This window comes from Aethina tumida, chromosome 1, assembly GCF_024364675.1.
Source record: "Aethina tumida isolate Nest 87 chromosome 1, icAetTumi1.1, whole genome shotgun sequence".
Lineage (NCBI taxonomy): Eukaryota > Metazoa > Arthropoda > Insecta > Coleoptera > Nitidulidae > Aethina > Aethina tumida.
The window spans coordinates 69917038-69945024 of record NC_065435.1 but is presented as its reverse complement, the minus strand read 5'-3'; the positions used below and the strand labels follow the sequence as shown (position 1 = coordinate 69945024).

The window sequence follows — 27987 nt, the reverse complement described above, 5'->3', positions numbered from 1 at the left end:
AAACATATTAACATCCAATAAAAAATAAATTTGAGCAATTTACTAATCCAACTTGTGACGTCATGGTAATCGCAACCTGGTTGCTATATGTATATACGCGACCAAACTCGAAAGCGCACGAAAGCGCAAACGTTCCTCTTAAGTTGGAGGAGTGTTATGTTTATTATAAAACCGAATTAGCAGACCGCATTTGCGACAAGAGATAAATGGTGAGTGAAATAACAGTCATTTGTTTCTGTACTGCATTTTTCGTGTTGCGTTCGATGAAACGCGGCGTTTTCAAGTTTTGCAGGTTATTCCCTGCAATGTTGTCATGTTGACAACAAATGCCGACATTCAACGGCATGTTCGATGTTGTAATTTAAACAATTGATCAAAGTTCAATAAGAAGGTTCGTGTTTTATTTGGAATTCGCAATGAGTTTGTCTACTGTTGATTTATGTACGTTTTTTCATGTGTGTGGTTGTACAATTGTACAATTTTTATGTGTTTCTGTTATAAAAATTTACTAAAAATAAAATTCAGTTTTGATCATGTGTACTAATTTCATCCAATTAATATTTATTTGTTAATTTAGTAATTTCAATTGTTCTAAACTAGGTGTACACCTGGAATTTACTTGGCTAAAAATACATGTAATGACGCATTTTGGAAAAGTACAAAATACAAAGTTGCATGAATGAATGTAGGAGTTTCTATTATTACTAGTGTCCTCATTATGCAAAAACTAATATAGGCTCTAGTATTAGTTTATAATTAAAGCAAATACAACAGACAATAAAATTAAAAGGATAATATGAAAATAGTAGAATTAATTATTCGCAGCACCTATGAAATTCATCTGATCATTAGTTTTAATAAGAAATTAAATTATTCGAAATTCTGATTTAAAAATGAAATATCTAATATTATCAAATCATCAAATTATTGTATAAATATTAATTTAAGTACAAACAAGTCTTCGATAACGTTTATATGTATTTGCCATCGCAATAACCCATTTAAATCAAATTAAACACATTCTCAAGGATATAATTGTTTAATTACGCTCTCACACAACTTTAATCACTTACAATAAATCGAAAAAGTTTCAATTAAAATATTTTGGTTTCACGATAGTTTCATATCTAGTTAACGTAATCTGGTCTGGCAAACTTTCAATGCCTCTGGTTTTATCTGAAATATGAATAAATTAACCTAATCTAAATGTAATGTGTATCTGTGCGGAAAAACAGGTTATATAATTGCATTCATAATGTTAATACACAGTTGTATTAAATGCTCATCAGTTGTAAATCATTATTAATTGATGCTTTCACGTAGTAGGATAATTTAATATGGAAAATAACACAAGTGTTTACTCTGACCCAAAACGGTGCTTTTGGATTATTTTTTTATTAGACCTGGAAAAACTGGCTTATTAGAGATATTAATTTTTCTAAAATATTTCAAAGATGTCACCAAAAACTTTTAACATATTTTCAAAAGTTATATTAATTTTTTCCTTAAAACAAGAAATCCTGAAAAAAGTTAAATTTAGGAATAATATTTAAATTTTTATTATAGAAAATGACAACCATAATTAAATGTGATTTTGAGATGACTAAAATAATTCAATTTTGTGTATATTAGAAATAGGATTTTCAGTATCAACAGAAAGAGGTTTATTATTGTTTTCACAATGAGTTTAATTATGACAACAAACAAGACGCACAAGTTCAATTTTATCGAAACTATGCTCACTAATAACCATTGAGTTATAAACTTTTAAAGACATTTTAATTAGCCTTAAAGTAACTTATTCTCCAATTTAAGTAATTTAGTCGACATTTTTTCGAAATTTAGTTTAGTTTAGTTCTCATATTAAAAGATATTAAATTCTATGAAGAAGATTAAAATATAATAAAAAATTATTATAACCTGCGTGGTAAATTTTTAGACATGAGAAATGAGGAAATCATACTAGCAAATTTTTTATAGAAAATCTAACTATAACACTGGATTAATCACCTCCAGAAATCGATATATACAAAATTACATAAAAAGATTATACATATTCATAATTCTGTGAAAAACTTAAAAATAATATTTGTTTTATGAATTTATTTTTTTAATAACTAATTTATGGATTAAACTGACAGAAATAGCGCAATTTATTTCATTTTGCCGAAATATTGGAATATTATACTAATAATGCTATAGTTATGCTCAAATTTTATTTACTTCCATCAGTTTATCATTCAATTCAATACATTTATTATTACATTTTCGTAAGCTCGTGGTTATCTTTCTCACTTTTACAGGGATATTTTCCGCATATTATACAACGAAATTACGAAATTTAAGTATAGTATTCCAATATTGTTGTAAAATATGATAATTTGTGGTATTACTGACAGCCTACTTAATAAAAAAATAATAAATTCATAAAAAGAATATAATTTTTACTTTTTCCACAGAATTATGAATAAGCATAATTTTTAATAAAATTTTATATAACCTATTTCAGTGATTGTTTATTTCAGTGGAGTAGTTAGATTTACTATACAAATTTATATGATTTATTCAATTTTTATGTCAACATTATTCAGTAGGTGTTGGATTTGGGAAAAAATCGGGACATTTTGAATGTAAGTGCATATTTTCATTCTTTACATTTGAAAAAAAGTTTGTTAAAATGGGTCACACTGTGTATTAGATTGGCCACTACGATGGCCTTCTAGATAGAGGAAGAGTTGAATTTCGGGGTCTCCTATACTCCAGTTTCCTCTCTCTATTTCTTGGATGGACCTCTAATGAAAATTTAAGATGACCTATTATCCTAGCACCCCAAAATATACCTCTAGTTGTTCTTTGTACAGTCAGAACTCTCTACTAAAAATTATTTTATCCGCACATCCTGAACCTGTCGTTCCTTGGGGATAGGAAGAAAAAATCCAAAAAAGTGGTAAACAATACATCTTACTGGATTTACAATTGGTCACCAAACCGCGGATTTGATGTTTGGCACTCGACAACTTTCTGAACTTCTTGCTCGTATGTAAGGAACCTTTTTAGACTATACTCTCCAGTAATTCGAGATACTGCATCGGATTGGAAATGTCCACAAAAGAAAATTCTGCTATTCTTATGCCAAGAATTCGTCCTCTTATCAAACTCATTTAGATGAGTTGGGATTTTAAATGAATGAAATAATCCTTTAAATAGCACAAAAGTGAAATGAATTCTGAACTGTGTCTGTATTATATGAAATTATATCTAAAAATTGTAGTAATAAAAAAAACTTTTAAAGTCTAATCTAATCTAATTTTTGGTTTCCATATGAATTGGTGTACACATCAATTTCGATAAAATTTGATGACTGGATCTACACATATGTTCTATTTTCTTTGTTTAACTATTACACAAATAAGACAATGTTTTACAATTTTCAAGTAACTGTGCTAAAATAATGATAAACAGTAAATAAGTCTAGGATGGATTTTAAAATACCAAACCAATTAAACAAATTACACAATGTTTTGCTATTTTCTAGTTAATAATAAAACAATTCAGTATAATTATCGGCATATCAAAAATTGTTTCTTTGCAACAATTACTACAATCGCATTTTTATGATTTTCAAAACCAGTTCATGTGTGTTGTTTATGGTAATCAAATCGTTATAAACAAAAAATTTTGATAATTACTGATGAATCAGTTCGAAACTAAACAACATCGTGGTTGGTATTTATACATTTTAACATAAAATTACATAAAAACTACTGTAGTAATTAATTATTTGTTTTCGTACAAGGTATTTTCATAAAGAAATGAAATATAGCGTTGGGCTATATTTCTTTGTGGATATTATTATGGGTATTTATTAGTTCTCATCTGAATATTTTTTATATTTTTAATATTTACAACTTTCCTGTAATAATTAACAATAATGCAGTTCACGTGAATTTGACATACCAAAAATTGATTTCTTGCATAATTAAAATACAATTTTTTAATAAGTAATTACCGCAAAGGTTTTTGTATGTTAATCGTTTGACCTAAGAACCGGGTTTCGTTTACAATCACATTTGATATCAGTGTGTCTTTGGCAATCGTGTTCACATGTCCGAAAGTGATCGACCGGCAATTATGTGAAATAAAGGTTATTTCTCATACTGAATGGAAACGAAGAATCAGAGTCCAAAGTGAAAATAGTGCGTGCACGAGCTACACACTGATCAACTTAAAAAAATAATAACGCATATGATCCGTCAGTAGTTTTGTAGTGTTGTGTATTGTGAGTATTTTATTCCTAGACAATTGTTTGTGTTAATCATCAAGATGAAAATGTGTTCGGCCTTGTAGTTTATCAAGTGCATTTCCAGACATCTACAGGATTATGTGTACAATAGTTGCGTATCATTCACATTTTAGTTTCTCAATATAAAAATATGTTATGGGGTCATTTTGTAACAAAAGTTATTTTTGCTTGTATTCATGTGTTAATTATTTATGCTAATGTTTATTGTGATATACTTGTTAAACTTGAAACAAACACAATTAATTTCTCTGTAATAAAATTACATTTTTTAAATTTATTACATTGATAAAAAATTTGTACGATTTGAAAACCTTTAAATCGTATCTCAAATAGTTATATGCAAAACAATCACCATTTCTATTGTTACTTCGTCGAGATAACGAAACAGATAAAACCGATTCAATTCAGACACTGCAAACATTTAAACGGTAACTAATTGAGAGTGAGAATATTTGTTAGTTAATTATGTTTCGATGCCAAGTTGTATTTTTTTCAGTCGGTTATTGTTATTATACCTGCTGGTAGTTTGCCACTGCGCGAAAATGACATCCCTGGCAAATCGAGGTAATTTTATGTTCTTAATTATGTAATGAAAATCGTCGTAGTGTTAAATATTGGCTGCTTTCCAAAATTGTTTCTATAATCAACATTTTCACTTGAGATCATTTACTCACAATTAGTTTCTGTATAATTTCTTTATGTCAGTTTAAAACTTGATAAATATGTATGATGTTAATGATTTAATGGGTACAGTAATTTTATTTAAAAACATAAATAATTTGCATAATTATGTACACCTATTAATAACTGATTTTTTCAACAAAAATGCTAAATGTTTTTAATTTTCTTATGTGAAAATGGTTCTATTAAGAATATATTATAGAACATAATTAATAGTGGACAAAATTGGAACAAAAATATTGTGACGACCTTAAATTTAAACAGTGTGATTAAATAAAATTAAAATTGATGAATATTTATGCACTTCCTGATTAATTTTTTGCTGCTATCCATTTTCGTATTTTTATATACATATTTTCGAAAACAGTTCGTTTGTGTTGTTTAAACAAATGGTTTTTTGATGGACCTGTTAAAAACTCGGGGTTCGTACTTATTTTAATGTAAAATATAAATTGTATATTATATATAATTGTTGGGCGCCATTTACTACTTCTTTGTGCATGAAATAATTTTAATAGTTGATGGTTTTAATAATTTGTAAATTGTACATATAATAGTAAGTTTAAAATAATAAGGTTTAATTATTTTTATCAAACATAAGAAGAAAATAAAATGTTATTTGAAAATTATGGATTTTCTGCACTGATACATTTGAAAACTGGTTTTTGAGATCAAAAAATTAAAATTCCTTTTGATAAATTACTTGTTAATGTTGTGTTAACTACAAAAATATAAACAATAATAATTGCGCTAATTAATATATAGTATGACCTATTAAGTTGAAAACATTCTTGAAACATTTATATTTATAACTCGATTTTAATGAACAATGGCTTATAAAATGGAAACTACACAATCTAATTGTTTTCTGTATCACCCGACAGAAATTTACGATATCATCTTTTACAGTCAAAAATTGACTAGGATATTTTTCATATTCTCCAATGAATTTATCATCAATAATGGAAAAGTTTATTTTTTTGTAAATCATTTGGATTTATTTAAAAAAAAATTTAATTATGTGTTAACATATTCGTCTTTTAGAATTATTTAAAACTATGGAACAATATTACATACAAGTTAATTCGTAAAAATTTAAAATTTTTATAGAATTATATTTATTTAAAATATAATATATAAAAAATATAATATATAAAAAAATAAGTTGACTGATTAAAAGTTCTGAAGAATCTGATGTATAAAAAATATATTTTTTGATCTTTTATAAATTTTATTTTGTGGGTAAATAAGCCACTTACTCTTTTCATACGTACAATTGTTTATAAAACATTGGATAGTTGAAATTTTTTAATTATTTATTCAAATGTTACGCAAACATTTTAGATGTATAAGTTATTTATAGCAGACGTAAATATAATCATTTAATAAGTGTTACAACTATTAAAAAATGTATCAAATAGTGGATTTATCATCTATTATTTTGTTGTATCACTTTTTAGTTTATTATTTATCTTTGGAGATGATTAATTTAGAAGTTAAAATTTCAATTCTAGTTCACGTAACAAAAATAATTTTATAATTTAAAATATACCGATAGTTTTCTGTGATTTTCTAATTAATAGAATTTGAAAATGTTCTTAAAATATAAATATTTTTTTCATTATCATATACTTTAATAAAATAGATATTTCTCTTTGTACGAATTTTAAAATATGTATTATTTCATTGTTATTATTTTATTAACGTTTTTGTTTATAAATGTAAGTAAATATTACTTATTTTTCAGCCACTTTTCAATGTTCAATGTAAAATCGTTGATTATAAGTTAAACAGCTACGTGGTTGTTTCTATCTTAAATGGTTCACACTGTGTGCATGTTACTTTTACAATTTTCAAACTAAATAAAGTAAAAATGAACACGACATTCTTCACTAAACTGATGCGTGTTATAGCTGCAATATTTATTAATTCCATCAACACCAATTGGTTGCAAGCGCACACTCAATTTAATAAACCGTATAAATAGACTCGCCCTAGTAATTTAATACTAAACTATTTTTACTTGTATTTTTTTATCAATATATCTGATAAACGTGTTAGTTTGGTCGGTGTTTTTTATATGTCTGTCCGAATCGAATCCAAATTGAATGCCAAAGGGGTAAGACAATATCTGTACTGTATTTTAAATTATTTATAGTTTTTGGGATTAAGATAGATAAGCAACATTTTATGTAATTGTTAAAGAAAGCACAGTTGTAATTTATTATTTTATAATCTCAAAGATCAAAGATAAATTGATTAGCAATTTTGTCAAACGTCTAAAAACAATTTGTTTATAAAATTAGTTAAGCTTGTATCAGGAAGTGCATAGTACCATATTTACAATATATTTTTCTTTATATCTAATCCTTCTATTAGCTTCACTTGCCCGTGAACAACAGTAAAAAAAATGTTCGAGAGTGAGATTATAAATGACGGTACTGTAGCGAAAGTTTTTATATTTAGATACTGTTTGGGTCATGTCTAATTAGCCAATGATTTAATTATCATTTATTTATGTCTGCAATGTTGTCGGATTTCCATTTTGATTGGTTTCCGTAATCTAGTTTATTTAATATTTTTAAAAAGTCATTTTTGTTTCAGGAGTGACAGAAAAGATGCCACCTGTCCCACCCCAAAAAGAATACCCCAAATATGTCGACTCCTTGTGGTGCATATATATTGTCTCGGTCGTGGCGGCATGGAATGCAGAATTTTGTAAATACAACCATTTTAATTACTAAATAATGTCATTCATCATTTTCACCACGACTGGTTAGGTACACACCAATGCATTTTATACTTTAAAGGACCCACTCCGTCCGACCTAACCCAAAAAAGATTATAATATCTACATCTAATTCAGTTTATTCGTCTCGTTTATTAAAATCTTAACAAATTTGATAAACGAGATCGACTTTTATTAAATTTGGACATCTTCTTTTTCAGTGACGTATCCATTGGACCTAATAAAAACGAGATTACAAATACAGGGTGAAGTGGCAAATAAAAATGGCAACAATAAATTGGGAAAGGTAAAAATAATCCCCGTTTGTTTGTTCATTTGTTGTGTTGCGTGAGAAGTATGTCTGTTCAATTGATTTGATTCACCTTGAATGCAAGTGTGCGTCTTTGTTATGTTGTATCGATCTCGCATACATCAATACAATTACCATTGAAATTTAATTTTTTATTTCACTGAAAACAATGGCCACTAATGACGATAAATTTGAATTATTTCGCATTTTTTGCAGGCGCCGTATCGAGGGATGGTGCAAACTGCCATAGGCATATCAAAGGAAGAGGGTTTGCATAAATTGTGGCAAGGGTTGCACGCTGCCTTCGCACGCCACTTAGTTTACTCAGGGACTAGGATAATTACGTACAAAGCACTGAAAGAGAAAATATTCAAACAGAAACCTGGCGATAATAATTTTCCACTATGGCAATCGGCAGTATGTAAGTTCAACCAGAAAAGGACCTATTATCATTTCAATGTAGCAAAATATGTGTTTACAAGAACATAATAAATACTAAATCTAAATAAAACCATTTTAAATGTTCCTGCCTGTGAGGTAATTTTAATTTTTTTTCAAGGTGGAGTATCAGCTGGTGCCTTTGCTCAATATATTGCAAGTCCGACGGACTTGCTCAAAGTACAATTGCAAATGGAAGGCAAGAGAAGACTGATGGGTCTTCCACCACGCGTCACTGGAATGCACGACGCTTTCAAGAAGGTCTGGGAGACCGGCGGAATCAGGGGACTTTGGAAAGGTATAAGTTTGTTAAATGTATTCAATTGCCTTTAATTTGTTCATTTTTTTTTGTTACGTGACCACCATACTTGAAATTTTACTTCTAAAGAAATCACCCCAAGAATTATGATATTAATAAATTATATTATATATATGAATAAATTTGACATTTTTAACAATATTTTTAATAATTGTGACACATTAAATTAATATAATTATGCATTCTATAAATACAGAGCTTGATTACAAATTCAATATGTTATGCTACTTACAAAATATTTGAATAAATAATTAAAAAAAGTTCAAATAAATTTAAATATGTATGCTTAAAAATTATGTGATTTATTCAACCTCCAAGTAAAATTTACAAAAGATCAAAAATAACTTTTTTATGTTATGTATATCTGTAGTTTGGGTTCTTGGTTTTAATATTCTCTCAATATATGTATACCAGTTGTTTCTTTTATTTTAGTGCTTATATATTTTTCACTTTTGATAAAGTTACACGTTAGTAATATTTGTTATTTATTATGATTAACATCAATTATTTCTGCTAATTGTGTTTTGTCCCGTTATTTGATTTTTATTGGTGGTAATAAGCAATTTATTTATACATTTGAATAAATATAATTCTTTTCAATTTTAATTTTTCATTTCAATTAAATTCTAAATAAGTAGTGAAATAAATTTACAATAAATCCTTATGACATGTAAAAAAATATTAATAACTAGATTTTAATGAATAATGGAGCGCAATATAGATAGCAACAAACTAACATATAAAAATTGTTAATGTAAAACTAGAAGTTAAATTCAATAGGCAATTGATTTTTTTTAATTTACAGTAAACGTTTGTCAGTTGATAGCAATATCTTTTGAGCTATTAATCATTAAATTAAAAAATATATTTCCATTTTAAATAGGTAAATATGTAATTATTATCGAATCACCTATGATTTGTGAAATGTCGGTTGCCGTCAAATGAGATTAAGCGTTTAAAGTTTGTTGAATATGTGAATCCAAAGTCTCTCACTTTTTAAGCTAAAATGTTCTTTAAAAATACCATTTCATTTATTTATTTTGAATTTAAACATTGATACTTATAAACGCTTGCTTTAATCATCAAATAATAGATAACTGTATAAGAACTATGTATGAAAATATGTTGCGAATCTTTAGATAATTTGTTACTTTATGAAATCGTCAGATAATAAATTTACTAATTTATTTGCTAATTTTCAGGTTCCGTACCGAACGTTCAGAGAGCGGCGTTGGTGAACCTCGGTGATCTGACTACGTACGACATGGCGAAGAGGTTCATAATGAAGCAGACCGGCCTTCCGGACAACCATCTTCTTCACATATTGAGCAGCAGCTGCGCCGGATTCGTGGCTGCCTCCATGGGCACGCCTGCCGACGTGATTAAAACGAGAGTCATGAATCAACCGTTCGACGAAAAAGGCCGGTAAGTCACACATTTTTTTCTATTAAAACACTTTAAATAAATAAATATCTTTTGTATTATTTTTATTAATATTAATTTACTGGAAAGAAATTGCTTCGAAAATATATGGAGATGAATTTTTTTTATGATTAATAAGTAAAGAAAGAAAACGGGTGCAGGTGAGTAATTTATGAAGTGATAATAAAAACTATGTTCTATAAATCATTCATATAATCTTTCATAATAACCCTCACATAGGGTGTTCTAAATACGTAAGCAATTCCTCAGGATAGTAGAGAATGCATCAATAAAATATGATATGTCATGGTATTAGTTAGAGTGTCTGATTTAACTTTTTATGTTTTAAAGGCATAATAATATTTTTTAATAAACAAAAAGATATAGGTACTCTTGTTGGACAGCGATAAAATAAGATGTTTCAAGAAGTATAATTATTTGGTTAATAAGGACCTATTTTATATAATGTATGGTAATGACGATCTGCATTGGATTTTAGTTAAGGTTCAACTGACACATTTTTGTTACGTTACAATACATTGTATAAGTGTTATTGTGACAGTCAGCCATAACCATCTCAGTCAAATGCATATAATCAGTCACTTTTAACAGTCTAGTATGCATCATATTAAAAAAATATATCATTTGGTAGATTGCCTTTATATTTTGAATATTTTAATTATTAATAACTTTTAAATTATAATTTACGATGTTCTGTAGTACGTAGTACTTTACATCCAGGATATGATGTTTGCCTATCTGTAGGAGTCGGGGAAACTTTTGCTTAAAATATTAATAAAATTTAAAAATTAGAAATTTATACTATTAATACTGAAATTACTGATTAATAATAAATATTATTGCCATACTAATTACGTAGTGTTAAATTTGTTTCAAATCAAAAATAGTACCACCCTGTAAATGATAAATGTTCATTTAAATTTAATTCAACAATATATGTATGTTTGTGTCAAATAAATTAAAACGTAGCAAAAAAGAAAATTATTTAATTTTTATCACAATTTTAATCAATAAGAACCTTTTAGCTTTGTATCGCTAAACATTTAGCTCAAATATAGAAAAAATGTTAAAATATCCATTAAGAAATTAAATTAATTATGAATAACTTTTATCCAGGAGAAAGGTTTGTCACATATGCAAATTGCTCCAAGATTGAACATGTATCATAATACGATTACGAGGATCGCTCAATGGCGCAGTGAAACTAGACTTCGAAACACACATCTATAGGTGGTAACTACCAAACAAGGTACTCAGTCCAAATGGTTATGAGAAATAGGTGGACAGTTCATTATCAGGCTATACATCACTTTGTCTTGCATACATCAAGCGAATTGAATACTATCAAAAGACGGATTGTTATTCGTAAATCTGGACCTAAAATACTTTTAAGAGTATCTATACTATTATATAGACCCAGAACAGAACATGGTTGAAATGGGCCCATGTTTATTAAAATTGGCTTTTGCCACAATAGTCAAATGTTCTTTTTTCGGTCAAAAAGAGAATAGGATTGGTGAGTGTTACTCGTGGAATTCGAGTCTGGAGAGGAAGAGGTGCACTGCAACGACTCGCTTTTGCGAGTGAAATGGTTCCATATGCGGGCAGAAATGTTATGTTTTGGAATGGAATCATGTATGGAAAAATTATTTTGGTACGTTTCTGTCAAATTCACTGGACAAATTTACATACATCTTATAATTCGACCTATTGTACAATCAGTACGGGAAGATGTGGGTCCTAATTTCATATTTATGGGCGACAATACTTGTCCATTTCGTATACAAGCAGTCTGCGACGTCCTAAGAGAATGTGAAATTAAAATATTGGATTGTCCATTAGTTTCCTCAACAGAGAGATTACTTCTATTCTTTATTTTTTTTATGTATAAATTATTATGTAGTAGTTTAATTTTCAAAGATCATTGTTAGGATTAATGAGAATAAACTAATATGTAATGAAAACATTTATTTCAATTGCATTTCGGATTAAAGATATCGATCGACATTTTGATCAATCTATCTACAATAACCGGCAACCCAACCTGGTTCCTTATGGCAATATCCAGAGCAACAGTTTCCTTGGCTTCCGTCTGGCTGACAACCGTCGCGATTCTTGATGCAAGCGAAAGCTACATCTTGGAACACGAGGATTGTGAAGACAATCATCAACAAAAGTCCTAAGTATTTCATCTTTGAAGCTGTAAAGATGCAAGTTATATTTAAGATGTGACATTTTTAACATTTTTATTGGTATTTAATGAATTTTTCGAGACTTACCAGTGTGTTTGTTGCGACTTGAAATGTACAACTGATAACTTCTGTTGTGATCTTCCACCTTTTATATGAAATTAACACGCGATGGGAAAATCCAAGCCGTCTGAACTAAATTGTTCTATTTGAGTTTTTCTTTTTGTTACATTATTTAAATGATGTTATTGTACTCAAGGACTGCTTTTAGTCCCTCCTACATTAAAGTCAATGGTCGGGGGTTGATATTTTTAAAATTATTTTATTCAATCCTTTTTTATACTGGTTTTGCATCTTTTTAAATATGAATAATACAAATTATATGCAAATATCGTGTCCCAAATGGTCTGGTGTCGAATTTATTTTTATTTTTTTGAACTTATTCCAAAAAATTAACACATTTTAGGACATAAACATATATTTTTCTGTACTCTTATATAAACTAAAAACCATGTAAATATTAAATTATTTTTGGAAATGTCTCTGATCAAAAACAGTTTTCACATTTTGGGCACTCAAACCAATAAAAAATCGTCAGTATTAAATTAAGATTAGAAACAGGTTTCTTTGAAATGTTATCGCGCTTGAAATGATTAAATTTTCAGTTACATTCAATGTTAATGGATTCCAACTTTGAAGAACTCGTTAAAACATTTATGGAAAGTAAAATCAATCGGAATTCTTAAGTGTACATGTTGATCGATCGTTCTAAGTATTGTGACCAAAACAATGTATTATTGTTTTGTTTAATATTGCGTATATGTATACATATTAAAAAAGGTATTATAAGTAAGAAAACCATAAAATAATGTAGTTATCAAAATAGGATGAATACATATATTATTTAAGATTATGAATTATAATAAAACAAATATTTATTGCAATATATTCAGTTTATTTGGTGAAGTAGGTATATCTATTTGCAATAACCGGCAACCCAGTTAGGTTACTTGTGGCAATATCAATATTTCTGTAACAAAAAAATGCAAAGGTTGTGTAAATACAAATCAAATAAGTAGTACTTACCAACTTAGTTGTTATCAATGTTCTGACTATGTCTTGTTGGAGGCTGATGTTGGTTTGTATGTGTTATGTGCCCATTTGGAATTTCCACAAGAAATTCTAGGACGTATGTAAATAAATACATGCAATTTTTATATTAGCATGTGTGTTCGTATTTGTATTTGTTTAATTGCGTACAATAATTTGATAAATTGAGGGAAATTTCTCGTAGAATTTTTGTAATCGGATTTATCAACAAAACATCATTAAAATTAATAAGGAATTAAATCTCACCATTGGGTTTATCAACAAATATTAAATTAATTAAGAATCAAAATTGTCACAATAACATGTTGATCATAATTAAATTTCTTACTAATTTTTATCTTAACCGGTAGGATCTAACATCGGTATAAATTTTATATGTTAAAGGCATATGTAAATAGATTCAATGAAAAATGCAAAAAAATGAAAAACATTTTATGGGTTTCAATTCGTCAAATAAAATTAAAAATACATTATATACAACATGTATAAAAATGTAAATTTTAAAATTATTTATAATTAATTATTTACAATAAATACAAATAAGTATATTGGATTAGTAGTAAATAGTTATATTATAATATTGTTTAGAATTTAGTCTATCAATTTAACTAAACGAAATTATAGAGAAAAGTTTATTAAAGTGGCAATTTTTTGTTTATCAAGATAAAGTTTTTCCTTATAAATGCAGCTGCTCATTTTTTATATATCCAAATATTTATTAATTAATAATGCATATCACAACTAATTACTTAAATTAAAATTAAAAATCCAAAAATGTATAAGAATATATTTAGTTTACTAGGGGATACATTAGGCATATCTATGTGCAATAAATCAGTAAGGTTTCCAGGTTGTTTGTGACAATATCCAGAACAACAATTCCCTTACCTGCCGTCTGGCTGGCAACTATCATTGTTTTTTATGCAAACGAATGCAATATATTAAAGGACCACATTAGTAAAAATACTCAAAAAGATAATCGAAGTGAATTTCATTGTGGTTTTTCTGTAATAAACTAATGCATAAAAGATAAGCAAAGCAAAAATAAATTCAGTCTTGTTGGTGGTTCTTGTTGACATAAATTTTCTTCAATTTCCACATGTTATTGTATATACCTGACTGGAATTTTCACAATAAATCTTAAGAAGGGTAAATTTTTTGACTCATACATATATATATATATATATATATATATATATATATATATATATATTTTTTTTTCTAAGTGGATTTTTAAACAAAACATCATTAAAATTAATAAAGAAGTAATGTTGTCGCATAATACTAAACAAAGTAATATTAGTAAGTTTTCTGTTGATTCAGTAAAATTTTTGACAACTAATAATGATAGTTTTGTTTACTTTGAAATATTTATTAACACACTATAAGCGGGCCGGGAAAAAATAACCGTCTCGAGAACTGTTGACTGTTAGTGAACCGGGTAATTTTTACCTTTTTGAATGTACTTACTTTAAAAGCGGGGTGAGTTAATTTTACTCTATTGGTTTACATACGGAACTGAAAGAATTATCTCTTAATTTTTGTTATAATTCAACAACTTAGTTTGGAATATTTTGCTGCCCGCCTATAGTGTGTTAAGTAAGTTTTTTCATTATAAGTAATATGTTCATTTTTTACATATCAAAATATTTATAATAACGTAGGAATTTATTACTTAAATTAAAATTAATAAATGAAAAATTTGTTAGAATATATTCAGTCCATTAGCTGATAATTTAGGCATATCTATTTACAATAACCGGCAACCCATCCAGGTTGCTTGTGGCAATATCCAGAGCAACAGTTTCCTTGCCTTCCATCTGGCTGGCAACCATCACGGTTCTTGATGCAAGCGAATGCGACATCTTGGAGGGCCACGAGGGCAAAAACAATCAAAAAGATGATAGAAATGAATTTCATCGTGATCTTTCTGTAATAAGAAAAAGGAAAGGTTAAGTAAAAACAAATAAAATAAGTAGTACTTACCAACTTAGTTGTTATCAATGTTCTGACTATGTCTTGTTGGAGACTGATGTTGGTTTAAATACTCTTCAGTTTATATATGTTATGTGCCCATTTGGAATTTCCACAAGAAATTCTAGGACGTATGTAAATAAATACATGCAATTTTTATATTAACATGTGTGTTTGTATTTGTATTTGTTTAATTGCGTATAATAATTTGATAAAATATGGAAAATTTTCGTAGAATTTTTGTAATCGGATTTATCAACAAACCATCGTTAAAATTAATAAGAAATGAATTCTCATCATGGGGTTTATCGACAAATATTAAATTAATTAAGAATCAAAATTGTCACAATAACATGTTGATCATAATTAAATTTTTTAATTTTTATCTTAACTTCTAACATCGGTATAAATTTTATATGTTAAAAGCATATGTAAATGGATTCAATGAACAATGCAAAACAAATCAAAAATATTTTATGGGTTTCAAATTCACCAAATAAAATTAAAAATACATTACATACAACGAACATGTATAAAAATGTAAATTTTAAAATTATTTATAATTAATTATTTACAATAAATACAAATATTAAATTGGAATAGTAGTAAATAGTTTTTCATATATATTATGAAACTTTTATTTTCTATTTAGTCTATCAATTTAACTAAACGAAATTATAGAGAAAAGTTCATTAAAGTGACAATTTTTTGTTTATCAACGTAAAGTTTTTCCTTATAAACACAGCTGCTAATTTTTTATATATTCAAATATTTATTAATTAATAATGCATATCACAACTAATTACTTAAATTAAAATTAAAAATCCAAAAATGTGTAAGAATATATTCAGTTTACTAGAGGATATTTTAGGCATATCTATGTGCAATAACCAGCAAAGCTTCCAGGTTGTTTGTAACAATATCCAGAATAACAATTCCCTTACCTACCGCCTGGCTGGTAACTATCTCTGTTTTTTATGCAAACTAATACAATATATTACCACATTAGTAAAAATACTCAAAAAGATAATCGAAGTAAATTTCATTGTAGTTTTTCTGTAATAAACTAATACATAAAAGATACGCAAAGGAAAAAATAAATCCACTCTTGTTGGTGGTTCTTGTTGACATAAATTTTCTTCAATTTCTACATGTTATTGTATAATATATACCTGATTGGTATTTTCACAATGGTAAATTCTTTGACACATGTATAAATATAAATTCCAAACATCATTAATATAATAAAAATTAATAAAGAAGTAATGTTGTCACATAATACTAAACAAAGTAATATTTTTTATAGTTTAAAATAAACATTGGCATGTTATGAATATTAATAAATAAAATTTATAAAAATATATACTATATTTAGGTATTGTTTCTAATAAATTTTAATTTGTAATATGATTTTGTAAAATAGTAGTATATACTGCTTATTTCTGTTGACTCGATAAAATTTTTAACGACTAATAATGATAGTTTTGTTTACTTTGAAATATTTATTAAGTAAGTTTTTTCATTATAAGGAATATATATGTTCTTTTTTAAATATCAAAATATTTATTAATAATGTAGGAATTAATTACTTAAATTAAAATTAATAAATGAAAAATTTGTTAGAATATATACAGTTTATTAGCTGATAATTTAGGCATATCTATTTGCAATAACCGGCAACCCATCCAGGTTGCTTGTGGCAATATCCGGAGCAACAGTTCCCTTGCCTTCCATCTGGCTGGCAACCATCACGGTTCTTGATGCAAGCGAATGCGACATCTTGGAGGGCCACAAGGGCGAAAACAATCAAAAAGATGATAGAAATTAAATTCATAGTGATATTTCTGTAACAAAAGAATATTCAAGGGTTACGAACATACAAAAAATAAAATCAATAAGTAGTACTTACCAACTTAGTTGTTATCAATGTTCTTACTATGTCTTGTTGGTGGATGATATGGGCTTAAATACTCTTCAGTTTGTATGTTATTTGTCATTTGGAATTTCCATAAGAAATTTTAGGAATTGTAAATTCCAGGACGTATGCAAATAGATACATGCAATTTTTATATTAATTTAATTGCATATAATAATTTGATAAAACGAGAGAGATTTAAATGAATTCTTATCAATGGGTTTATCTATAGCTATATATATTATTTCGTATGTTTCAAACTCATAAAAAAAAAATAAAATATATCATTAAAACAAACATTTTTTCTATTACTTCGGAATGAACATGTACAAAAATGTAAATTTTTAAATTATTTGTAATACATATTAATTTGTAAAATTATATACAGTAAAGACTGGTAAATACAAATAAATAGATTAATACATATTGGATTAGTAGTAAATATTTTTTTATTTGTATTATAAAACTGTTTATTTTCTTTTTAGTCTAAATTTAACTAAACAAATTTTTTTAGGAAAATTCATTAAAATGACAATTTTTTTGTTTAATAATGTAAGGTTTTTCCTTATAAACAATGCTGTTAATATTTTACATATCCAAATAATTATTAATCAGTAATGCATTTCACAATTAATTACTTAAATTAAAAATAAAAATACAAACATTTTTTAGAATATGTTCAGTTTACTAGAGAACATTTTAGGAATATCTATTTGCAATAACCAGCAAGCAATAGTTATCTTGCCTATCGTCTGGCTAGTAACCACTATGGTTCTTAATGCAAACGAATGCAACATCTTAGAGAACCACAAGTGTAAAAATAGAAAATTAAATCAGTCTTGTTGATGGTTCTTCTTGACAAATATTCTTCAGTTTCTGTAAGTTATATACCTGACTAGTATCACCACAAGAAAAATTCTATGTATGAAATGTATGTGATTGTTCTATTTTGCTTGGTTTAGCTGCGATATTAATTTTACAATGAGAGTGAAATTCCCTGTTGGATTCTTGTTAGTGGGTTTTTAAATAAAACATCATTAAAATTAATAAGGAAGTAATATTGTCGCAATAACATGTTGATCTTAATGTAATACTAAACAAAATAATAGTTTTATAGTTTCATAATCATGGTAAGAAGAGGCAAGAAAAATTTTACATTTTTTAAAAATTGTTAATTAATGAATTTTAATAAAATTTATCCAATTTGTTATTACTTATATTATGAGTTTAAAATTAATAGACATTTGTGTTTTAAATGTATCTAATTTCTGGGAAATGTTTATTTTTTAAAGACATAAATAGATAAAAACTAAACATTGGTTTAAAATGCACTAAATAAAATGAACAATAAATTATTAAAAGAGAAAAGTTATTGACATTTTCAGTTAGTACAAATATGTATGAAATTTTTAAAACGTATATTTAGATATCTAATAGATATTATATTATTTTTTAAGTTGACTTAACAAAATTTTTGATAAATGATGATATGTTTATTTTTTACATATCCAAATATTTATTAACTATGTCGGAATTAATTACTTAAATTAAAATTAATAAGCGTAAAATTTATTCGAATATATTCACTTTATTAGATGATATTTTAAGTATATTTATTTGCAATAACCAGCAACCCATCCAGGTTGCTTGTGGCAATATCCGGAGCAACAGTTCCCTTGACTTCCATCTGGCTGGCAACCATCACGGTTCTTGATGCAAGCGAATGCTTCATCTTGAAGGGCCACGAGGGCAAAAACAATCAAAAAGATGATCGAAATGAATTTCATCGTGGTGTTTCTGTAACAAAAATTTATATTAAGGTAAACTAATACAAAAAAAATAAAATAAATCAATGTACCAGTAGTACCTACCAATGTAGATGTTATCGATATTCAAACTGTGACTTGTTGGTAGCTCACGTTGTCTTAAATACTCTTTATTTTGTATACGTTATATACCCGGTTGGATTTTCCACAAGAAATTTTTAGAAATGTAAACTATATGACGTATATAAATAAATACATGCAGTTTTTATATTAGCGTGCGTGTTCTTATTTCTATTGGTTTAATTGCGTATAATAACTTGATAAAATGAGAAAGATTTCCCGTAAGATTATTGTAATCGGATTTATTAACAAAACATCATTAAAATTAATAAGGAAGGAATAAGTTACAATAACATGTTGGTCATCTAATACGAAATTAAATAATGTTTTTATGGTTTAATTAATTATGTGTATTATTAAAACAATTTGAGAAATATTCTATTAAAATGTTTGTGTTATTAACATTTTTTACTTGTTAATTAACATGTTTTAAATATTTATATGGTTTATATATTTACGTTTTTCTGTTTGATGGACATGCGTAAACAGATATGAAGAAATATATTTGTTAGCTGTTAAAGTCAAATAAAATATTGACAGTCAATTTGGATGTGCGTATACACAGGGACTTCTAGGATTGTATTTATTATACACGTGAGTTTTAAGGACGTTTTTTAATCAATGTTCTCTATCGACTATACTATTTCTAATTCGTTGAATTAGTTCATCCTGACTATTCTTGCAAATATCTATCTGGAGATCATAAAAATACATTTTTTTGGAATATTTCACGCGTAACACTCCAGTTGATATTGTTATGTATCACTAAATAGTTTTGAATGAATATTATAATTATAACAATTTTTTTAATTTCTTTTACTGTGGTAGAAAATTTAATTAAACATGATCATTTAATTTATGTATTTATTTATTGAGATGCATTTTTATTTTGAAAAAAGAAGTTAATTTTTAGAATTTATTTTTATTTACATATACCATAAAAAATATTTCTTTTCACACATTGCAAATTTAAACAAAGTTGCATAATTTAAATAAAGCATCGTAAGAATTTAATCCACATCCCAACGCCTATAGGGAGTTACTAAATGCATTCGCAAAAATTGATATTAAGCAGTGCACATTATCTCTGAGAGTAGGGACTTCCACTACGAGGTAAACTTTTACTGTCTTTGTCCTGCATGATGTCTCTCTCATGATTCAATCGGATAAGACGCTTTTCATACAGTGTGTAATTTAGTAGTTTGAAAGAAAAAGTTTTAATCAAATAGAAATATAGAGCTTCATATACTATTTATTATATTATGTAATACAGATCTGCATATTAGGAGATTAAAATATATATAATTTTACAATAAGAAAATATATTGTAAAATGTTCTGTTGTATTTTATTATTTATTTGCAATATCCTGCAACCCATCCAGGTTCTTTATGACAAAATCCAGAACAACAGTTTCCTTGGCTTCCGTCAGGCTGGCAACCATCGCGATCTTTGATGCAGGCAAATGCGACATCTTGAAGTGCAACAATTGCAAAGATTACCAAAAAAATAAGTCCAATAAATTTCATTTTGCTGTTTCTAAAATATGATAAAAAATTCAGTAGACAAATTAATCTCGTATTAAGTATGTCATACGTACCAGTTGTTGAGGTGAGTGTTGCTTTAGAGTTGTGATACTTTACACATCGAATGCGGTCGGTTTTATAGTAGCAAAACAAAAGGAAAAATCCCAATTGCATAAAAATAAACATTGTCGTTATTGATACAATGAATTACCAAGAATTAGCTTAAGTTGTATTTTTTATCATACATTGGACCACTATAAAAAATATGTTTTTTCATATATTTTTATGCATGGATGGCCTAATTAAAATTAATCTAAATTAATAATATATGAATTATAAATGTGTAATAATTTTGATGTATTAACACATTAAATTTAACATTATTTTAATGTAATTAAATTCTTCTGTACTGTTTTACTTTGTTTATTGTAATAATAATAACGGTTTTAGTTTCAAAGGCAAAGTAACTACCTAAAAATGAATTTTGTTTTTCTAATAATACCTATATTTAGAACTTTTTGTTAAATTTAAATTTGTGATAAATTACATTTTTTAAATTGAATGGAAAATAAAAAAATAATAAATAAAAACATTAACAGGTTAGGTTAAGATACTTATGAAAATGGATTCTATAAAAATTTACACTTTATTAAATGATATTTTAAGTATATTTATTTGCAATAACCAGCAACCCATCCAGGTTGTTTGTGGCAATATCCGGAGCAACAGTTCCCTTGACTTCCATCTGGCTGGCAACCATCACGATTCTTGATGCAAGCGAATGCTACATCTTGAAGGGCCACAAGTGCAAAAACAATTAAAAAGATGATCGAAATGAATTTCATCGTGGTGTTTCTGTAATAAAAATTTATATAAACGTAAACTAATGCAAAAAAATAAAATAAATCAAATGTGCCAGTAGTACCTACCAATGTAGATGTTATCGATATTCAAACTGTGACTTGTTGGTAGCTCACGTTGTCTTAAATACTCTTCATTTTTTATACGTTATATGCCCGGTTGGATTTTCCACAAAAAATTTTTAGAAATGTAAATTATATGACGTATATAAATAAATACATGCTGTTTTAATATTAGCGTGCGTGTTCTTATTAAATAATATTATTATAATATTATATTATATATAATTATTATTATATTATTATATTATTATATTATTATATTATTATATTATTATATTATTATATTATTATATTATTATATTATATAATATTATATAATATTATAATATTATAATTATAAATAATTTTATATTATTAAAAAATAATAAATAGAAACGTTAACAGGTTAGGTTAAGATACTTATGAAAATGGATTCTATAAAAATTTACAGTAATCAAGAAATTAAAATTTAAAAATATTAATTCTGCATTTAATTTTGTAATTTAGTTTATCGAGAGTTAAGTGCTTCTTCCGAAATACTAATATATACAGAATTGTATTTATAAAATATATCTTTTTATACATCTTTATGGATGGAATAATTAAAATTAATCTACATAATTTCTACATGTTAATTAAAATATAATAAGGATTATATTTTACACTCGTTTAAATGTATCCATAATTTTGATTTTCAATAGTTTATTATTAATTCATTTAAAGTAAATAAAAATAAGTAAATATCTTCACGTATTAAAGTTATTTTTTCTTTTCATTCATTGATAGTTTACATTGAATTTGAAGTTACTAAATAATTTTCTAAATTGAAAACAAAATTATTTAATATTAATTAGTAAAAGTAATATTTATAAATTTTTATAAACAAAAAAAAAACAAGCTAAACGCGACAGTTTATTCCTCGCAAAGATTGAAATTCTATGAAAACATGTATTAATCAAGAAATTAAAAAATAAAAATATTAATTCTGTGTTATAATATTGTATTTTTAACTTGTAAATTAGTTCATTAAGTGTTAAGTATTTCTGTCGAAAAGAAATTTTTATACAATGATAGAAATTACAGGTTTTTAGAAAATATTATTAAGTCACAGTGAAATACATAAATATTTTTAAAAAATTTTATTTATGATAACTAAATTTTTATTGTACATTAGATCGATTCATTTGCAATATCCTGCAACCCATCCAGGTTCTTTGTGACAGTATCCAGAACAACAATTTCCTTGACGTCCATCAGGCTGACAACCATCACGATTTTTGATACAAGCAAATACCACATGTTGAAGTGCAACCAAGGCAAAGATTACCAAAAAGATAAGTCCGATGAACTTCATTATTTTATTTCTGAAATAAATTGAAATATCGATAAGTGAATTCATAATTATTAGTAATCTAGTTCATACCAATTGTTGAGTTGTTGAGTGGAGTATATTATTAAAATTGTGATGGTTTTTACACTGAATACGGATAGTTTTATAGTAACAGACTCAAAGGAAAAACCAGTTGCATAATTGGGTGCATGTACGATAAGGTTTCTCTTTGTTATTGATATAATGAGTTACCAAGAACTGACTCAGATTGCATTTATTAACATGAATTGGAAACACCCTCGATAATATATAATGCGATTTTTTATCTATGTAAAAACACGAAAAATACGTGAAACTTACAATTTATTGCTTGTAAGAAACTGACTCTAATTACATTTATTAACATATATTGTAAAAAATGAGTAATCAAATGCAAAATACAAAAATTTAAAAATAGGAAGACTGTAAACAATGCATTAATAATATAAGAATTTTAAAAACGCAGAAACTCAATAACAATTTAACATTCTAGAAATATTTTTAATAATGTATCAGAATAACATCAGATTTTAAATAACATGAAATATTACAATTTTTCGACGTTAAGAATTAAATGGCTTAATAGACCCAAATAAAAGATACATATTTTTAAATGCTGTTGTTTATTTTAAAATTATAGTTACAATTTGTAACATGCGACATGTCATCAAAAGATATTATGTGCAGTAACCCGCAACCCATCCAGGTTGTTTGTAGCAGTATCCGGAGCAACAGTTTCCTTGACTTCCGTCAGGTTGGCATCCATCGCGATTCTTTATGCAAGCAGTAGCTAGATCTTGGAACACGAGGATTGTGAAGACAATCATTAACAAAAGTCCTAAGTATTTCATCTATGACAGGCTGTAAAGTTACGTTTATAATGAGCCATTATTAACATTTCAATAGGTATTTATTAACATCTTGAAGAACTTGATTGAACATGATTTTTCTGCAGTCTGAAGAAACATTAAATAAATGGTAATGAATAAGTACTTACCTTTATTTGTAGTTTACTAATGTAATTGTAACTGATATTTTTCGTCCAAATGCATGTCGTTATATAGTTAACAAAGAATTTTTAAAAATATTAAAAAATGAAATGTATGTTGGTAATGTAGAAAAATGACGTAAATAAACGTCATTGCATTGACAAGTCAGGAATTTGGCTACTTTTATTTTTATAAATATTATAAATTTTAACCTAGTTATATATTTATATATATATATATATATATATATATATATATATATGTGTGTGTGTGTGTGTGTGTGTGTGTATATAGTATTATATTTACTTTTATGTATTCAAATGATAAAATTTTATAACGTAAAAGAAAATTATGTTTTTATCATTTCCTCCAAGGTATATTTCGTTGTAAACAAAGTAATAATTATCAAATAGAATTTATACATGTTTTCATGCATATGCAGTAACACACAATTACAAAATTTGCGTTGTTTACCGTTTGTTTTTCATTGTTTTAATTCTGAGAATTCTGATATTTAATATTGTCTTTTGTATAAAATTTTAACTACAAATTCATAAAAAGTATAAGTTACCTTAATTGATATTGAGAGTTAGTATTTATTATAGTTTTTGTGAAATTTACACATTAAGTAATTTTGGAAATTATTCTTAAATATATTATTGAAAAATAAAATTATGGTAATGTTATAATTAAAATATCCTTAAAGACAGTTATGTAAGTAAAAATTTGGAGAGAAAATTAATTAATTAATTCAATTCTAAAAAGTCTATTTTGTAGTTCTAGAAAGATTTCATCCAATTTGTTGGAGTTGAGAGAAAATAACAGAATTTTCGTATTAAAAATATACAGAGTGTTAAAAAAAGTGTCACAAAATAAAACATATGGGGAAATCAAACGTGGATCTTTAATTAATAATTTACGCCGTACTACACTCATTAAAGTTATGGTTTTATCAAAAATCATTAATGCTTCGAAAACAAATCACCGGTAACCTATACAATTAAAATAACACATTTTATAAGACTAATATGTGTTATAAGACTAATATGTGATAATAGTGCTATAAAAATAAAATGTACTATATATGTATAACTATGTCCATAGTATTCCAACTTGTGAATTTATGTTTAATATATTAATATTTTATTAAAAATCTGCAAATATTAAATTTTAAAAAATTTTGTTAATTACAATTAAATACGATTCTGAAAGTCCAGTTGACGAAAATAATAAATGTGGTGACAAATTACAATTACAGTAAAGTAAGTTATAAATTGTGTGAATTTACATTTAATTCAACATCGTAGTCGTTTTAAATTGTACCACATCATTTATAGAAATGTCTCATATTAAATATTGAAAATTTTCCAGACCTTATCATGTTTATTAACAAATTTTGTAAACATGAAATAAAGAGAGCACCTAAAAACAAATTGGCACTGATTTTTTTCCATTCTTTCACAAGTCTCAACTCCAAATTATCTTAATTTATTTGATTTATCCATACCATCATATTTCTTTTCGGTACTGACTTTTTTAAATAGTTTATAAATATAAAATAGTGTTATCAAATACTTAAAAGAAACATTCCGTTAAAAATAGGTGGTCTACCCTATTTCAAATGAAATAATATAATTTGATTTTATCCTATAGTGGGTGATCAAAATATTCATAATCAAAATTTAATCCTAAAATTAGTTCTCCTACTTCCTCCTTAAATATTTGGTTTATAAAAAAGGCTGTATTGTAACATTAGTTATAATATCAAACATTAAATTGCAATATTTGAAAAGTCAAAAGTTTTTATTTTATTTTTGAAATACCAATTTTTGATTTTTTTTTATTTTACATTTCTCTATTTGTATTTTTAATATTATAATTTTGAGTTTTCTTTAAATTTTATTACAACATTTACAGAAATGTGTTATTTCAAATATAAAATTACAGTAATACGTTGTAATTACTATAAATAAGAAAATTTTTATAACAACATTTATTTGTTCATGTTGTATATCATAATAAATAAATATGTATGTATGTATGTAAGCAATGTATCGTAAAACAAATTGAGACTGGTTTACAGTTGTTTTGTATCAATCTCAAATTCTTTATACAAGTCATTTACAATATATATTTCAATCACATTCATTTATTTTCTCAGACGATTTTTTTCCAATATTATTATATCCATTCTTATGTTTTGGTAAAAGTAAATAATACTTCTCTCTAATACAATTTTCACTTTTTCTTTTTTAATTAATACCCTGGATTTTTATTATAATATTTTTTGTAAAAAACGTATATTCCTGGAAACATATTCTTTTATAAGGAAAACATTTTTATGTCAAAATATAGTTAAAGAACTCTAATTACAACCGTATATAAATATTAAAAAAATTACTTCTGTTAAATTTGGAAGTTTGGCTTCATTTAATTTCATTGTATTATATCACATGTAATATAAAGATACAATTGATCTAACAATTTTTATGGTAATCATAGCTTTTTGGCAAGAAGATTTTTGTAAATAAATTAGATAATTAAAAGTTTACTATTTTTGTATCTAAAACTGTGAACACAGTTGTATAATATCCCTCTCATAATTTACGATTTATTGTTGCAGGGGACTTTTATACAAATCATCTATCGACTGTCTGCAGCAAACGGTTAGACAAGAAGGATTCAACGCTCTGTACAAAGGCTTCTTACCAATATGGATGAGAATGGCGCCGTGGTCATTGAGTTTTTGGCTGACTTATGAAGAAGTCCTGTCTTTAATGGGTGCCAGAAGCTGGTAGTTTTACGGACGTGTAGTCAAAGGATTAGTGACTAGTTTTGTTAGGATGTACATATTTTAAAAGCGATTGTTGAGTTTTTCTTTTTGTTAATTTTATTATGAGAAAGTCACACGAATTTTGTTAATTATCGGTTAAGTCTAAAGTCGAGTTTGAGCCATTGCTTTTTTTGCACTTTTTTTTTTTTGTATATTTCATGTATGAAAAGTCTCTATATCTCTATGTCATAGTTGAATTGGATGTGCACAATTTTTAATATATATTGTACACATGTTCATTTTTATCATTAATTGCGGAAGAAATATATTTTAACTTCATAAATATTGAATTTATATTAATTTTTCGAACAAAATGTGTATAACAATTCAATTGTGTAATATTCAAAATATTTTTGTAAGATTTCAGGAAGGATCTATATTGTAGTATATTTTAGGGTAATATACACCTGTTACAGTAAAATAGTTCCTACCTGTTACAATTTCTAACAAAATAATTAGACTAGTGAAGAAGACTGCCATTATATAGACGTGTCAAATAGAATTGCACATGAGTGTAAAAAAGATGTGCACTTAAAATTATTTTAATTTGTATATTATTTTCTTTTAATTTCATGAAGGAGTTTTCAGTTTTTTGTTATAAACTGCATGAGAACAATTCCAACTAGCAACTACACAATAATTATGTAGTGCCACTCGATTTGAATAGAACATATTTTTGTACAAATATAAAATATACACTTTGAACAATGTGTATAAAATTCTTTCTAAATGTCTGAGCAATTCTAGGGCCTTGTACAACCCACAATGCAATTATTGTATTTAACTTTGCCACAATGTATATGTTCATGTCAATTCCGATTTATATAATTTAGAGGTTTATTTCGGATTACCTACATTAATTGACATTGTTAATGAGAGTTGTTAGATGTTTTATATACACCAAAAAATTGCGGAGTACAGGTTTTTTTATATACAGGTAATTTACATGTAATAAAGACAATGTACTGAATACGTGATTTTATTTTTGTAAAAGATTTACTTATAAATATAAAGGTACATTTGTATTTTTCATATTAATTTGTTTCGATATTTTTAAAATATATTTTCAATGA

The 27987-nt window shown here is 26.2% G+C and overlaps 1 protein-coding gene and 5 long non-coding RNA genes across 14 annotated transcripts; 1 reads left to right on the top strand and 5 right to left on the bottom strand.

Moving 5' to 3' along the window:
* The first annotated feature begins 108 nt into the window (after positions 1-108).
* On the top strand, positions 109-27884 carry LOC109608874 (mitochondrial uncoupling protein 4). Of its 8 annotated transcripts, none has more exons than XM_049963038.1 (8): positions 4117-4279; positions 4637-4867; positions 7589-7702; positions 7934-8019; positions 8239-8443; positions 8582-8758; positions 9982-10204; positions 22898-23020. In XM_049963038.1, the coding sequence occupies exons 2-8, from the start codon at positions 4777-4779 to the stop codon at positions 22941-22943; spliced, it is 942 nt and encodes a 313-aa protein (XP_049818995.1). In that variant the 5' UTR covers positions 4117-4279; positions 4637-4776; the 3' UTR covers positions 22944-23020. The 8 variants fall into 8 exon arrangements, with proteins under 8 accessions (XP_049818983.1, XP_049818995.1, XP_049818972.1 ...); XM_049963015.1 differs by lacking the exon at positions 22898-23020 and adding an exon at positions 26705-27884 and having other exon boundaries at positions 4120-4279; XM_049963024.1 differs by lacking the exons at positions 4117-4279; positions 22898-23020 and adding exons at positions 4311-4393; positions 26705-27884 and having other exon boundaries at positions 4800-4867.
* On the bottom strand, positions 12176-12854 carry LOC109608875 (uncharacterized). Its single transcript, XR_002192327.2, has 2 exons — positions 12502-12854; positions 12176-12422 (listed from the first exon to the last, which is right to left on the bottom strand). It is a non-coding gene; the product is annotated as an uncharacterized LOC109608875 (long non-coding RNA).
* Positions 15216-15560, bottom strand: LOC126264583 (uncharacterized). Its single transcript, XR_007547263.1, has 2 exons — positions 15508-15560; positions 15216-15451 (listed from the first exon to the last, which is right to left on the bottom strand). It is a non-coding gene; the product is annotated as an uncharacterized LOC126264583 (long non-coding RNA).
* On the bottom strand, positions 18974-21889 carry LOC109608877 (uncharacterized). 2 transcript variants are annotated; one of them, XR_007547262.1, is made up of 2 exons: positions 21751-21889; positions 18974-19207 (listed from the first exon to the last, which is right to left on the bottom strand). It is a non-coding gene; the product is annotated as an uncharacterized LOC109608877 (long non-coding RNA). The 2 variants fall into 2 exon arrangements; XR_002192329.2 differs by lacking the exon at positions 21751-21889 and adding an exon at positions 19282-19392.
* On the bottom strand, positions 20531-21080 carry LOC126264575 (uncharacterized). Its single transcript, XR_007547260.1, has 2 exons — positions 20896-21080; positions 20531-20834 (listed from the first exon to the last, which is right to left on the bottom strand). It is a non-coding gene; the product is annotated as an uncharacterized LOC126264575 (long non-coding RNA).
* On the bottom strand, positions 22848-24255 carry LOC109608876 (uncharacterized). The gene is made up of 3 exons (XR_002192328.2): positions 24090-24255; positions 23147-23953; positions 22848-23087 (listed from the first exon to the last, which is right to left on the bottom strand). It is a non-coding gene; the product is annotated as an uncharacterized LOC109608876 (long non-coding RNA).
* Positions 27885-27987: the final 103 nt, after the last annotated feature.